Source organism: Channa argus, chromosome 1 (genome assembly GCF_033026475.1).
Source record: "Channa argus isolate prfri chromosome 1, Channa argus male v1.0, whole genome shotgun sequence".
NCBI classification, from domain to species: Eukaryota; Metazoa; Chordata; class Actinopteri; order Anabantiformes; family Channidae; genus Channa; species Channa argus.
The window spans coordinates 9664734-9680267 of NC_090197.1; the positions used below are offsets into that span (position 1 = coordinate 9664734).

General features: G+C 39.8%; 1 protein-coding gene and 3 non-coding genes across 6 annotated transcripts; all 4 read left to right on the forward strand.

Moving 5' to 3' along the window:
* Positions 1–8545: 8545 nt before the first annotated feature.
* On the forward strand, positions 8546–15200 carry si:dkey-154b15.1 (uncharacterized). Of its 3 annotated transcripts, XM_067495440.1 has the most exons (7): positions 8546–8649; positions 8880–8920; positions 9907–9997; positions 10506–10576; positions 11023–11938; positions 12360–12426; positions 13172–15200. In XM_067495440.1, the coding sequence occupies exon 7, from the start codon at positions 13172–13174 to the stop codon at positions 14366–14368; it is 1197 nt and encodes a 398-aa protein (XP_067351541.1). In that variant the 5' UTR covers positions 8546–8649; positions 8880–8920; positions 9907–9997; positions 10506–10576; positions 11023–11938; positions 12360–12426; the 3' UTR covers positions 14369–15200. The 3 variants fall into 3 exon arrangements, with proteins under 3 accessions (XP_067351541.1, XP_067351531.1, XP_067351549.1); XM_067495430.1 differs by lacking the exons at positions 8546–8649; positions 8880–8920; positions 9907–9997; positions 10506–10576 and having other exon boundaries at positions 11829–11938; positions 13130–15200; XM_067495448.1 differs by lacking the exons at positions 8546–8649; positions 8880–8920; positions 9907–9997; positions 10506–10576; positions 11023–11938 and having other exon boundaries at positions 11960–12426; positions 13130–15200.
* Positions 9551–9685, forward strand: LOC137103567 (small nucleolar RNA SNORA9). The gene has a single exon (XR_010911540.1). It is a non-coding gene; the product is annotated as a small nucleolar RNA SNORA9 (small nucleolar RNA).
* Positions 10094–10228, forward strand: LOC137103564 (small nucleolar RNA SNORA9). Its single transcript, XR_010911539.1, has one exon. It is a non-coding gene; the product is annotated as a small nucleolar RNA SNORA9 (small nucleolar RNA).
* On the forward strand, positions 10620–10754 carry LOC137103570 (small nucleolar RNA SNORA9). Its single transcript, XR_010911541.1, has one exon. It is a non-coding gene; the product is annotated as a small nucleolar RNA SNORA9 (small nucleolar RNA).
* Positions 15201–15534: the final 334 nt, after the last annotated feature.

Sequence of the window (15534 nt, forward strand, 5' to 3'; positions counted from 1 at the left end):
GTGGAGTTTTGCATTCCTACTAAACAATTAGCTGATCCTGGGATGATGATCTGGAGCAAACTGCAATGAGTTAACAGCAGAATAAACTTGAATTTCCAGATCAAAAGCAGTAGTGAATGCAAACAACCTCAGGGTGAGTGTTCGGTCAGATCCTACTGAAAGAAACAAAATGAAAGAGAGACAATGTAGGTGAATGAAAGCTCTGAGCCAAAAGATGAAAAACACCAAAGCCTCTATAATGACTTTTGCACGTTGTTTCCACTGTCCAGACAAATCTGATCACGGTGCAGAGGAGGGGAGTTTGTGGAGTGATGAAAGGGGATACAGTTCATGGTGGGCAAGCAGAGGATCTTGTGGGATTTGGGCTACAGATAGTGGACTTATAGACAACTCTCTGCAGCCCTGTTCCTCTTTTCACAATGAGTCCTCTCATCACACGAGCCCCTTTAATGTGGAAACTCGCCAGAGGATCAGCCTCTCTGAGCACAGCACTGCCACGGTTGCGTCAGACGACAGCAGTCAGCTGATTTCTCGGTGGTGGAAAATTCCACCCGTGTCCCTACAGAACAGCTTCGAATATAACTTGCACACTGAACATTGCAGTAAAACGGTTTATTAAATGTACTTGTTTTATTACTGGCAGCTCTTTTGAGCTAGTGCAATCAGAGCTCAAATTTACTTTCAATAGTTTCTGACGTTTGTAAGTCAAATAATTCAGAATGTGAAGTTTGGATGGTTTATTTCCTTACAAGCGCCTCATAATGGCGTTAGATATCCCACTGTTGATTAAATATGTGGCTTCTGTGTGTAGGTGTTGAGCTGCGCATGAACACAATTTTCTGTGGGAGGGAGACCACTAAATGTCAGCTCCTGACAATACAGTACCACGGTGACAAGCTGTTCACCTGTTGTGGTCTCGCTGTTTTTGACCTTTTGTTTTGGAGTCAAGAATAACCTGCACTTCAGCGAACAGGTTGACATGAATGAAGTGGCGTTTGCTTTTACAAGAGAACTGAAGTTACTCATTAGTTAACTAACAAGTGACAAAACAACACAAACTGCAGTAAAAGGATTTCAAGTTGTAGATCTAAAAACGGCTCCTAATGCTTTGCATTCGCTTTTAGAGCTTCTTCACAGCAGTGTTTACTTCATCTTTGACAAAGCAAAACAACTTTGAAGGTAGTTGAAATTGTGACGGATGCAGATTCAAGCTGCCGTGTCATTTCTAACATTTCCACATTAAAAAAATCATAACCAAATACAATGACTGTGTTGCCTTATGTTGTAAGAAATGTGGGTTTTTAGAGGCATAAGTATGAGATTTGCTTCATCTCCTAAAGTTTGTCTACCTACTGGATACTGAATCCAAACGCATTATTATAGATCAGGTGTTAAGCATCTTTGGGAACCTTTCCTTTCAGAAATAATTTTGTGTGAACACCATTTAACTTTGAGAAACCAGGTCTTTGGGAATATGTTGTATGTCTTTTATTTTTTAAGACTCGCTGCATCTCCAATAGAGTGATAAAATTAATACAAACAGCTGTACAGTACGCAGACACATACGTTTTCCTGCCTGAAATGAACCAACTTTGTTCTCTAGTCTTAACCAGCCTGCCTCCAGTGTTTTTTATGTTTTTCTCAGATACAGTTTTTCCATGTTACCACAAAACTAAGCAGAACCTATTTCAGTACATTATGTAAGTGAAGACCGTGCATCATTAAGTTATTATTATTTTATTAATAATCGTGTTATCAATGGTTTAAAGAGTATGGGATAATTTGATGAGGAATTGTTGGAGTTTCTGCATCTAGACTTTTTCATAAGTGATTCATTGTCTTAGATTTGGGGGTCCCCACAGGATACCTATGGTGCATTGAGAGAGATGAGTCTTACTAAGAGAGATGAAAAGTTTAAGAGGTCTGACTGGTGGAACAGAGCAAAGCAGAGCTTGTGCACAACATTAAATCCTTTAGACATTTTGTGTTTTGTATTGTATTGAGCAAACTGTCATATCATCAAATGGATTATCCAATTTTCCCTAATACTGATCTGCTAAATTAGAGCCATGTTTAATTAGATCAAGTGTTCCACAAATGAAACTAGCTGCAAACAATGGTAGCCACTGCAAAATACACAACTATTTGTTTAAGACTTGTTTAAGACTAAGGTTTCACCCATTTCAATTTCAACCTTTTTGCTTTAGCATATTCTGATGTAGACAAGCAGATAAAGTAGGTTTTTCTTGCCATTCAAAGCCTGCAGTATTTTCAAGAGCTTCGCTTTAAGAATCTTGTGTAACCAAGCTCAGTATGCACTCAGGACATTTTCAGGCAGGGTGGGAAAACTAATCAAGATAATTTGATAAAGTCATTGATGCATTCAGACATGTGGAGTACTGTTGGTGAAAACATCCACCCTCCCTCCAAGCAGCTTTCCCTGAAACGTGCATAAAAGGATTAAGTCTATCAGAGAAAAAAATATCTGTGCTGCCATTAGTCTCTGCTAATTGATTTTACTGGTTGAAGCCCCTGTGTGGATCAGAAATGTGTTTCCGAACACGGGCACCATTAAAACGTGAATAGCTTGACTCCTGGCAGGAGACCCAGGGACACCGTGTCTTTTGAACAACACCCACAGGTGGCCGAGAAACAGTCGACCAATTACGAGGGGCAGCAGCCGATCAGCATGTTCTGTCCTGGAAGTCTTCCGTTTTAACCTGGCCTGTTGTCAAGCTGCTCGTGCTCAGCCCCCCCACCTCTATCTGCCTCCTCACATCTACTTCACAATTACTGCTTGTCTCATTTGTCTAAGTAATAACCACTGCAGCAATCAATTAAGACTTTAGACCCACTCCTGTGCTTCTCAACAGTGTCCAACCAGAAATACAACTGACTCAACATCCTCATTCATCAGCAGCGGTCTCATACTCTCTGTACCCAAAGTTGAAAATATCAAACAGGGTTACAACACAGAAAGGAAGCGGCCAGTGGGACTGTGGGGAAACAGTGCGGTAAACTTGCATTTTTCTGAGTTAAGTCCGAAGGTAAAAACGAAAGGAAACTCGTTGGACAGTGAAATCTGCAGCGGCTCTGTAACGCCTCTGGTTTGGCTGGATTTTTTTTTGTGTGAAAGCAAACTGAACCAAGGGGAAAAGGGACCAAGTTTACAAACGAGTCCACTGATTCGAATCAGAGTAAACAAGCTACAGGTTTTAAAACGACCTAAGAGACTGATGTGATGACATAGTGTTTAAGCATCAGATGCAGTTGTGGTATGAGAGGAAAAGTGAATATGCCACTAAAAGCATCCGGACAGATTTTCTGCAAACCATAAATGTCTGTAGAAAACATTAGGGCAATGCATTCAACAGACCCACGGGCATAGTAAAAAGCTAAACATCCCCGAGTAAAGTTTACTGACAAGATTCAGTGTGATTTCAAGTGTGTGTGCATGTTTTACCATCACCCGAGCCTGTGTGTGTGTGAGCCCACAATATGGATCAGATTAAGTGTGTCAACTGCATGATGATTAAAGCCTCGCTGTGACTGGAGGATATTTCCACTTGCCCTGACACATCACTCACTCCTCAGTCAGCATCACGCCCATGTTCTCTGCATGTGACGCGACAAAATATCACTCCATTATTTTCTCTACAGATTCATCCATGCAATGTTTAAGGACTATATTTAAAAAGAAAACGGCATTCATCACCTCCCAGGGGGAAGAAATCTCTTGAGCTATTGTGAAATATTCTAGAGAGGGCTGCAATGTCATTTGTGCTGCTGATCACAAAACTACAGCACTTATTACTTGTGGTATTGTGAAATACTGTACCTTACGTGTTCATAGTTTGTTAGCTAAAGACATTTTGACCCACTTGTACTGTGTCCAAACAGGGTAATAATATTTCCTGCGCAGAACATTGTGTAATTCAAGCCGTGTGCAGAAACCAGTTTGAGGGGCTTTGCTGACTAATACTGCTCAGGAAATGAAGATTTGCCATTGTAGGACATGTTAGTCAAAGATATCAGTGATTTACACACTGGCTACATGTTGTTCACTTACTATCTAAGTGTCCCAGACCTAAAACGCTGGGCGGTGAGTTTGGCTTGAGTTTCTGCAGAGTCATGAACTTGGGACACTCTGTCATGAGATAAAGCTATTAGAGAAGGATCTGCCTTCCTTAAATAAATGTGAATTAAGCTGTACGTGGTGCCATTGAAAGAAAAAGATAGAAAAAGCTGGTTAGGTGGAGGAAGAGGGCATGGACGGGCTGACCGGTGCAAATTTTGTAGCACAAAGAAGGATGAGGAGGAAGGCCAGGGAGATGGGGTGGGGGGGGGGACTGAGAAGCTGACTCAGAGTCACAGAGACAGAACATCCTGCATCGGCGGCTGTGCGGCGTTAAGAGGCTGACTCAGTTTCGCAGACTGGGAAAGTCATGTGCTGGAAAAACTTCTTAGTGTACGATCCATCTTCTGAATTACAGCTGTGCACGCAAATGCACTGGCTGCATTTTGCTGAAAGTGTCCTGGCCTCCATCTGTACTACTTTTGTGTTGATTATCATTTGTTTTGCTTGGTTGTTGTGCAAAGTCAGGAATGGAAAAAAACAGTCTGGTGACGTTAGGTGTGTGCTGTCGAAAGATTTCCAGTCACTGCCAGTCGTTCTCGCAACGATTAGTTTAAACGTGTTTAATATTTACGAGTGGCGTTTTTGGCCACCTGCTGATCAGAAGTTTAATATTCACTCTTGTTTTTGTGCTTCATCATTCAATAAATTTCAAAAATAACCACATAGCATTAAAATTAAACTGAATTTGAAGGAGGCTCTTCATTACTATCATTGTTATTTTGTTATTGTTCCCATTGTGACATCACACAGGGGGCAGACTGGAACAATTTGTTCGAGCTGTGTAATTTCATCACATAAGAAATTTGGTGAAACACAAGTTTCCAAAACTTGGGTCTGTTGAATCAGAGCTGATGTTTAGAGTTCTTACACTTTGCAAACAGCAGTGAAGTAAACAATGTTACGACAATCGAAGCTCTGGAGCTTTCGATCACATTTCACACATTTAACAACACACATTTTCCAAAAGGGAAAATTGATGAAATAGTCAAAAAAAAAACTTAATGCAGTGAAATCTGACAATTTACCTCTTGACTGATAACAAAATGTGTTAATAACGTTTAGAACATGTATGAATTAAGCATCATAATGCGAATATGGCTCAGAATTGCCTTACTCTCGATCACAAATAAATACAATTTCACCTAATTTCAGCAAGCGAGGGTCAGGTGAAAAGGATTTTGTGCAGTTTTCCTCAAACTGCAATTCTTTTTTTTACCTCAAACAGCTACAGGGGAACCAGCTGGAGCCTCAGCTGCACCTTGGGTTTCTGTCAATGCCGTAGCTTCTCGGTCAGACCAAAATGTCGGTTCACGTCAAAATGACGCAGCGACGTCAACAGAAGGGGTCCTGCCAGTTAAAATAAAAGTCAGTAAAGTCAGAACAGAGACAGAGCCAACAGATTAGTTGGATTTATTCAATTTATTTGTTTATTTATTTTTATAAATAGTTATTTTTCCCCTTTATCAGATCCACAGAAATATATGTTTAAATACATTTTATGCACAACAAATTTCAACGCGTTAAGTTTTACGTCATCGTAAATTGGTTAGTTTTGGGTTTTTCGGATTGAAGTTCGGACAAAAGAAGCAACTTGGGTTGCAGGAAGATGTTATTAGAATTTGTATGATTAATCCATATGCTCTGTTAGTGACTAACTACCACTCAGACAAGGCAGCATCTCCTGGAGCTCGTCGATGGTGGTCAGCTGACGCTCAGGGCCATAAATTCACACAAAGGCATCACTCAAATGCTGGCCCAGTGTGCTCTTATGCTGCTTACATAAGTCTCATAAGAACAGAAAGAAAGCATACAGCCTCTCTGTTATACAATACATAATGTGCAGGAGCCAGCCAAGGTCTAATCTAAGCACACCCAACAGCTGGAAACCAAGTATACCCCACGACCTGAAAGTGATTCTGAGAAAAGGCTCTTGGCTGGCAGTGATCCTCAGTGTCACCTTTAAACAATCAGAGAGCAGTGACGACAATCTGAGCCGCGTTCACTGAACTGTTTGTGGCAGAAGGCCGATAGCTGGATTACAGTTGGTGATGTAGTGGTTTTTATGAATAGGCAGGTGTGATTCAGCAGTCTAACCTCTCTAACCATTCAGCTTAATTAAGATCCACAAGGTTTTGTTTTTGGTTGTTTTGCATTTCTTTGTGGTTGATTTTGTGTTTCTTCACTGAGATCTGTGACTTTCAAACAACAGATTTAAAAATTTTGTCTGGCTCTGGGGCCTGTGCCCAGTTCTCTGCTTTACTTAATTAACACACATGATGACATTGGATATGTAAAGAATATTTCATCTTTTTTTGCCTATTTGACAGCAGCCGTTTTAGGAAGTAATATTATAACAATATGACAAATCCATATAAAGATATAACATTTTATGCATGTTAGCACCGGCACACATTACAGTACATTAGTTGAGACTGATTTAAGTCCAGTATTCACTCTTATTTATTTCTCGAACTACTTTTGCGGATTTATCTCTTTTTTTAGTTGCTAAATATTGTGTTCACCGGTCTTTCTACAATTGGTGGTTGTCAGGTAGTGGGCAGTTGTGTTTTTTTTGCTTTTTTTCTGAAAATAGTCACCTGCTGCAGTCAAAGTAATGCTATGAACCAAATCAGTAAAGCTGTGGACTGTAAAACCAAAACAAAAAACTGCTTCAGTGCATTAAAAGGAACTGCGGTCTGTTGATAACTCTCTTGGTTCATCTCTCTTGGCTTTTCCCAGATCTGAACTGTATGCTATTGTTGGTATTGTGCAGACATGTTCATGCAGACAGACTCAGAATAATCCTGCAGCATGACAGAAATAGGATTATTCAGAGAGATGAAATTATGATAGGTCTTCAGTGAATTGTTTGGTGGAGACTGTGGCCAAGGTGGGTGAAAGATTATACTGCTTTGTCTTATTTAGAACTTCAACAAAGGAGTGATGCTGATGTCTTGCTCTGTTTTTATAAAATACACAAACTTCCTCTGAGACTTAAAGTGATGTAGAAAGGGGGGGACTTGTGTTTTTTATCCAAACACCGATTCATATTGTCAGTTTTGGGTTTCATCTGTATGCCAACTATTTCATATGGGCAAACACTCGTCATCGCTGCAGGCAAACAAAGCTGAAATTCATTTTGCGTGTCGCCTGATGGTGCAAACAACAACAGCCAACCAAGGAGAAATCTGCTCCTCTATGGCCTGCATTGTTGTCAAGCAATGTAGTCTGAGTCATCGAACACAGGCGTCCTCCTCATCGACCCATCACAGTTGCCAACACCCACAAGTTATGGCTGTTTGTTTGGTCACAAAAAGCCCTCCCACATACAAATGGTCTGTCAGAGCTGAAAAGCATGTTACAAATCACCTGATATACGTGTGGGTGCTTTCATTCTGAAATCCTCTGGGAAAATGTTGCCAAACCCTTACACTAAATACACCTATCTCTGTTCAAATTTAACTTGTATCAGCAAATTTTATCTTATATGAAAGGTTGTGACATTTTCATCCCAGCATGGGGAAATCGTTTTCAAAAACTTTGGAATATATTTTAGTTTTAATTTAGTTTTATTCTTTGTCAATTGTCAATTGTAGTTTATTATTACACATATTGTAGTACATTTGTCTATGTCTGCATTTAATTTAATAAATGTCTGCATTAAGACCCATTTGGCCCAGATGTTCTTCAGCCCTTTCAGACAACATAATTATTTAAAATGCTAAAAAGACAAGCAGTGTCTTGCTAGAAGAGGATTTTCCACAACCTTGCAGCCTAAACGTATGTTCATTAGTGCTGGATTGTGACTGATCTATACAGCCTTAACAAATCATTGCTTAATCGTCTTTTGTACTTTAAACACTTAAGCTGGACCTTATTTGAAAGTGGTAGGATACCCATATCTTTTTAAAAAAAATTATTTTTTTGTCCTTTCAGCTTATCCCGTGAGTTCAGCGTCGCCACGACGGATCATTGTCCGCATGTTGATTTGACACAGTTTTTACGCCGGATGCTCTTCCTGACGCGACCCTCCCCAATTTCTACCGGGCTTGGACCGGCAATATAGTATATACATATAACAATATATATACATATAACTATATATTTTGTCTATATGACCCTGCGATAGACTGGCGACCTGTCCATGGAGAGGCTGCAGAACCCCACCCCCACCAAATAGGATAAGTGGTGACAGATAATGGATGGATGGGTTTTCTTTATATTTTGTTTTTATATTATGGCAATTATATTTTTTTAGCCTGTCATCTCCTCCTCTTAACTTTGTTTTTAAAAAACTGCTACAGTTGTTGCGTGTTTTCTACTGTATTAGGTTTTATTTACTTGAAATAATTTGTCTTTTGTATTTCTTGTCCATTATTTGTGCGCTCTCTGCTACACATCTTTGATCACTTCCTGCCCCCTGCTGGGCGAACCCGTACATACCGGTGTCCTTAAACCTACGTCACATCCGGCAACTAGTTCAGTTCCAGATTCTGCCGGTGAAGCGAGAGGTAGTAACATTAATCCCTTTCCATCCGCCTTTAGTTGTTTAATGTACAAAGTTTCTTACATTGTAAAATCTGTTTTGATGCACGAGTTTGTGAAAAACGTCGCTTTTGTTGAGCAAATATTGTTTTGAAGGGTTAAAATCGGCCATGTGTGAGTGCTATACGTCAGATAGCTGAGCCGCACATTTTTTAATTCGCTTTTTGCAGCTGTTCATTGTTTTCATTGTTTACAGGCTAAAGGCGCTTGTTTAATCTCCAGCACCAAGATGGAGAGGTATGAAATTTATATTAACGTAACTTATAAAGTACACAGGAGTGTGAATGTTAAACTGCATGTACACCATTCTGAGGGTCTCTGGATCAAACACGTGATCTCATCCTCCCCATATTTAAGGCTGAAATCATTAATCAGGCGGTTTATTGGCACTTGCAAATTTATTTTACGGTATTTCAACAACTTTTGTTTTGTAATTAACCAAATAGAATCCCACAAACCTAATAAAACCTAAACCTAATTTCCAAGGGCAGCCATACAACTTGTGATCGGCGAAACCCATCGTGCAAGGATTTGTATTTATTACTTGATATGGAAAAATGAAGCAGTATAAATAATCTAAGTTTAAAACGAACCACGATTTGAAAAACTGAAAACACCAAAGGTTTTAAAACAAGTCAGTCTTGATATAGGAAAGACAAGATGCATCAGTTGATAGTCAATATCTGTGGCACACATTTTTGACAGACACTATTAATTCATTTCCAAAGACCCCACTGAATGTGGGGCCTTTGGGACCATAGGAGTCTGGGGGACCCTGGAGCACTCGTGTACCCAGCCTTGGTTAATTACAGAAATCAGCGTGACAATGAGTGCCGTGGAAACTTTTCTGTATTTTTGCTGTTAAATATGCAGACCTGACCAGCAAGGCCGAGCCTGCAGTGGCCCTGTTCTTTCCTGTAGCGTCTGCTAGAGCGATGTGAGTCAGTTTGAGGCCCTGCTGTGACTCTTCACTGCAGGGTTAAAGTTAAACCTCAGACATACTGTAAAGTGTTTATTTAAGGTGTAAAATTGGTGTCATGCTAGTTTTGCTGTATTATAGAAGCTTTCCTGGGGAAATCTATCAATGCAGATACATTGTTTATCATATTTACCACTAACGTTTGCAATAAAGTGCTAAGTCCTCCACAGATTTCTGAATTCTTATCCCTTTATTGTGCCAAATTACTGCTGCTAAACAGAATGCTTTTTTTTTTTTTCTTCAGAGCAGAGATGAAGCTGTGCCGATCTCTACTCAGACCCCCTGACTGACCTCTGATGCTAATGTAGGAGTTGGACACAGTGCAGGAATTTCAGGTTTGTCTTTTTAAAGGTGCTTTCAATTGTACACTGAGCCGATGTTTTATTAATGCTGGATGATGCCGCATACATCAGGATGTCAAACGACGAACTATGCAGACCTTTCCAGCGAGGCCAAGCCTGCGGTGGCTCTGTCCTTTCCTGTAGCGTCTGCTACAGAGATGTGAGGTTGTTTGAGGCCCTGCTGTGACTCTTCACAGCAGGGTTATAGGTAAACCTCAGACATACTGTAAAGTGTTTCAAATATTTGTAAGTGTTAGTTTTGGCAGCTGATTTAGTGAAAATGGCTGACTTGACATTAAAAAAAGTCTTTTGGTGAATGTGTTTTAGTTCATCTTTAGTCACTTAATGTTTGGACTTTGGGAAGGTTATTAGAAGAATCTTATTTTTTTTTTTTACAGTGTCCCTGTCTGCTGTGCAGGTGGGCTAGTGACTTGGACGTATTCACCTACATAAAATGTACTGTAAAGTCACCGTTACTTAGCAAAATGAAATTATTTTACAGAACCCAAAGATGAAGCCCGGCTCCGCGGCGGCCAAACATCCAGGATGTGCGACAAGATGCTGAAAATTCAGGTTTGTGTTCAAAAGACTGGAGTTAATGACCATATGTCCCCGTTGGCAGACCTTTCCAGCAAGGCTGAGCCTGCAGTGGCCCTGTTCTTTCCTGTAGCGTCTGCTAGATAGATGTGAGCTTGTTTGAGGCCCTGCTGTGACTCTTCATGGCAGGGTTATAGGTAAACCTCCAACAGTTGCCCTTCTAGGCTTTGAGCTACACACAGTGTTATTTGTGTTGCTTTAATTTCAGCCACCAGCCTTATTTACTGAATTGCTGCGCAAGGTAGAAAGTTCAGCACTTTGAGGTAGCTAGCTGCTGGTTAGTGGATCTTTGCTTTTTTTTTAACTAGCAAATGTGAAGATTGACTGTCAGGATCCTGTTTTATTCAGGAATAAAGTAATTAACTAAGTTGTACCTTGATTAACATTGTTATTGATGTATGTATTCATACAACTCTCTGCAGGGGCCTGGTGAACGGAGCTGGTCATCAGTTGGATTCAGTTGACCTGGTCTAGCAGAGTATAAAAGCTGGGGGCTGTCAACCAGTCATTCTCTCCCCCCCAGGCTTCCACCCTGTTTGGTTGTGTTGTTGATGTGCCTTTTTGTGTTGGTTTCTTCTTTTAATTGTATAAATAATATCCAAAGAAATTTAACTCAAACTGGTGTTCGGAGTCCCCTCTTTTGTCCAACCTTCACAGTTCCACTATGGGAAGCATTGATAAATTAAATATTTCTAAATGGAGGAATGTGTAGTAACTGAATGTACATCAAATATGATTGTCCTATTTAAAATGATGGAATCTGAGCTTTGCACCTACTTGCCCAACCAGAGCCTCCTTCATTGGTAAATTATATAATGTACCTATAAAATTTATTTTATAAAAATGTTAACTTTGAGAAACTATCACAGGTATTAATTTAATAGTGCAGTTTACAAAAAACTTTGTCTCCACCTACAAACATGAGGTATGAAAATGAACACGCTTCAAAATGATACTTTACAATAAAGTACATAGTACCCACCTGTCAGTGTCAATCCAAACTGAACACCTGTAACTTTCTATTGAATGCAGGAAATATTACAGGTGTATCATTTAATTTCTCAAGCGATGGAGCTGAAATATTCACGCATGTTTAAATCGAGATATGAACCATGTAGGACGTCATAGTGAGTTATTTTCTGCATGGTAGGCTTATACGAAATAAAAAGGTAACACGACATGGACATTTCCTTACAGATTATGTAGCTTTTTTTTATTTTTTTTTATGTAATTTATTTTTTAAGTCAATTGAAAATCTAAACGGACGTGACGTTTTAGTTTCGGTTTGATCGACGCTGCCTGGAGGTTCAGTCATGAAATAAACAGGGCAACCAAACAGTAAGTAACCGACCTCTCTGACCCACACTTCATACATTTTGTTGATGTTCGCATGCAATAAACTATTAGCGAATTAACTCAGAAATGTATTTTCTGAAAGTTGGGTGACATATTCCCTCGGAGAATAGTTGTGTTGTTCTGTGGAGAGCTTTTATCTTATTGGTGGATTATATGTTATCACGAGCAAAGGCAATTAATCTACGAATGTGCACAGGAGCCACGCTGTTCCTTAACTTTCGCTTTCCACGAAACGTCTTGCTGCCCTAAGTTTCATAGAGATCCCGTTTACGCTGCTCCGCGGGATAAGTCAGCACAAATGGGGGAATCATAAAAACGGGATCACGGGCCGCAGATTGTTAGTTGGCAGGTGTTTTTCCAGCGGACACGAAAGTTGATAAACTGCACATTTATTTCTTCACAGGCACAGAGGTCACGAAAGCTGCTGTCTTTTACAAGATCGGTCTTTCATTTTGTGTGAGGAGCCTCAGGTGAGTGATGGAGCTCTGCATCCTCATAAAACACGACGTTACATGGTGGTAGAGACATTAAATCTGAGTTAGGAGTCATCAAATGTATTATAGGATTATGGTGTGTTTTCTGTAATGTTTCTATCTTAATTTTTATTAAGTAATTTGAAAGAGTCTTAAGTAGTCTGTGACCCTCTGTCGCCCTCTACTGACACGCTGTTTAAAATGCAACAAGAATTCCACTAAAATCTAAGTTACAGCTCTTGAGTGTTGTGCTTTCAGCAAAAATAACTATTGGCAAGCCGACAAAAACCTAAAATAACAATAAAAAGATAGATATTATTATAGATACTATGACCATGCATGCTAATAATAATCACATGAGATTTGATAACTAACACAACTAATTGTTATCGCCAGACAAAAACTCCATGTGCAATTTCTGAAACCGTTTTTTTTAGCTTAACATAAGCTAACGTGGAATAGAGCAGCATGTAAACTGTTTACAAAAACAGAAGACAACCAGTAATAAAAGCAAACTCAGAAAATGGTTTATTTGTATTGTCTTTAATAAAATAAAGTTGTATAAAGATCAGAACATTCATGACTACTTGAAAGTTACAGTTCTGGCTTACATGATCAATTTCTAATGATCACTGAATCAAAAAGGAAGAACAAAAACATCATCTTGTTTTTTTTTTTTTTTATTTATTGTTTGTTGCAGACTCTTTAAATGTCCGGCTCTCCATCTTCCTGCTTTCCTTAGATGGATTTCCCAGTGGAGGCAACGCTAATTCTAAATACCTTTCAAGATGAGACAGAAGTGCGAAAAATCCTCAGCTCGTATGGCTTTGAGATTAGGGATCTGAGCAGAAACAAGCTGAGTGTCAGAGGTTCGTTTTCGAAGCTCAAACCTGCGAAGGCCCAGTTGGAACAGCTCCTTGATGAACAAACCACAACCACTGTGTACTCGTCCTCTCGTCATCCTTTTTCTTCTGGAGCCGTTCCCAAAAACTATAACAGCAGCAGCTCAGTATCAGATGGAAGAACAAGCAGGTCAGGATCCAGAAACAAAGCCCCACACGCTTCTCCGTCCTCGCCCAGCACCTTTTCTTCTCAGTCGTCAGACACTTTGCACAATCGTCCAGCCTCTCCACAGTACAGAACCTCTTTTCCCCCAAGACCAGACCAATATGAATCAGTCAGGACTGAAAGCGAGTGTTTGGCTGTTGAAGGAGACGTTTTTAAATATGCAAAGTGCCTCAGGCATCAAGATATTGATAACATCTTGGAGAAGCATGGCGTTGAAATGGTAGTAAGGGAAGTTGGTGAAAGCTCCAGCATCACTTTACAGGGAAAGAATGCCAGGACAGCTGCTGATAAACTACAGAGATTCCTAAATAATCTCACCACATTATTGCGAACACAGGAGGTTCCTTGCAGGGACATGGATCACAAGGGCAGGGATTTGTTACGCAAAATTCAGAAAGACAGAAACATTTACAATTCAGTGGTTGTGTGTGAAATAAATGACAGACTTCACCTCATAGGGCCTTCGATTGAGAGTTACGAGTTAAAGCAGAAGCTGTTGGGCAAGTGGGTTGACCTGTCAAGGCATACAGGACGGACGTTCAGTGGAAACTCCAGGAGGAGGAGCAGCTCTCTGCCACCAGCCAGTCGAAAGAACACAGAAAGGGACAGTGGTGCCGTCGCGGCTGCAAGTTACTCTCCATCAAAGTACCAGGATGATAAACGGGGAAGAGCTGAGCCGGAACGGGGAGCTTCCAGAGGGAGAACGCTGTCGGAATCCCAGGATCACAAACAAGTTGAAAAGGCTGGTGGAAACCTGCAGGAGAAGGAAAGCAAACGTCAGCTTTACACATCAGAAAAAGGCCTCAAAGAATTACTACCCTTGAGAAATATATCGCATACATTTAAACATTTGAGAAAAAAAGGAAAGTGAGCCGTCAGCTTCTCATGATGAAGGTGGACAACACTAACGTTTTTACCCTTTTTTTCTCTGTTCACATTTTTAGAAGAGCTGTGACTATGTAGGTACATAGTGTTGCATAGTAGAATTAGCTCGAAACAGGATTTGTTTTTCTTTAAAAGTATATACACTACATACCATAATTAAGGGACAAAGGAAACATTTGACATGATGATGATGAGACTGACACCACCCTCATGTATATACAGATCTGAAGCTTCAGTCAGAAGCTTGTTAACACTAAGACTGGAATCAGCTATTCTGGCTCTTTCAACATTAACAAATCCGTCCAACAAGGCTGTTAAAGTTCACTAATTCAAGTTGGGGTTTAATAGGTTGTATTTGCTGGATTTATTCTTAACCAGCCATCAAAAAATGTAATAATGTGTGGTCATAAAACAACAAACTGTTTTTTTGTCCTTATTTTGTTAATAGAAAATATCTGGTTGCAGTTATGTTTCCAACAAAATGTATAATAACAGTCTGTGAAAGGAAGCAAGTGCCTGCTGGAAGAATGGCAGAGGAAGTTTACTGTTCTCTTATAAAAGTAGAATGAAGTAAAATAACAATAGTGCAGTATAGTTAAACTCCTGTACTCCAAATATTAAGTAAAAGGACAAAAGCATTATCAGCAAAAAATGCTCCATGGGTCTTCTTTTTTTTACAAAAGCACATATCACAATATTATAATTAAATAATCATTGCTATGTCACGATGACTGATGTTGCAGCTGGAAATGGTGAATCTACTTACATGACTAAAATATAAATTATGTAAATGCAGAAAACAGGAATATGTGGGGAAATGAATGAAATAAAAAAAAAACATGAAGAATAAAATGCTCTGGCTGATTTGAAGGATCTTTGGTTGTTCATTTAAAAGTGTTTGTGTTCCTCCATAATTAGTCTGTGCATCAGACGCTACTGTCAGTGTGTTAACTTTAGCTCCTGAATGCAGTTTCTACATGAAGACAGAAGCAGATGAGAGAGGAACTGTGAGCAGGAATTGAAAAGTCACTGACGGTTGTGTAACCTTTTGTTGAGAGGGGAAGAAGAGGATCAGTGTAGTTACTGTACTGTATGTTTGACTGTTGCCATAATACCTTTATGAGGCGGGAGAGCGTTGTGCAGTAGGTGTCT

What these genes read in the sequence shown, in the direction of transcription:
- si:dkey-154b15.1 (XM_067495440.1), top strand. Translation starts at nt 13,172, where the DNA reads ATGGATTTCCCAGTGGAGGCAACGCTAATTCTAAATACCTTTCAAGAT.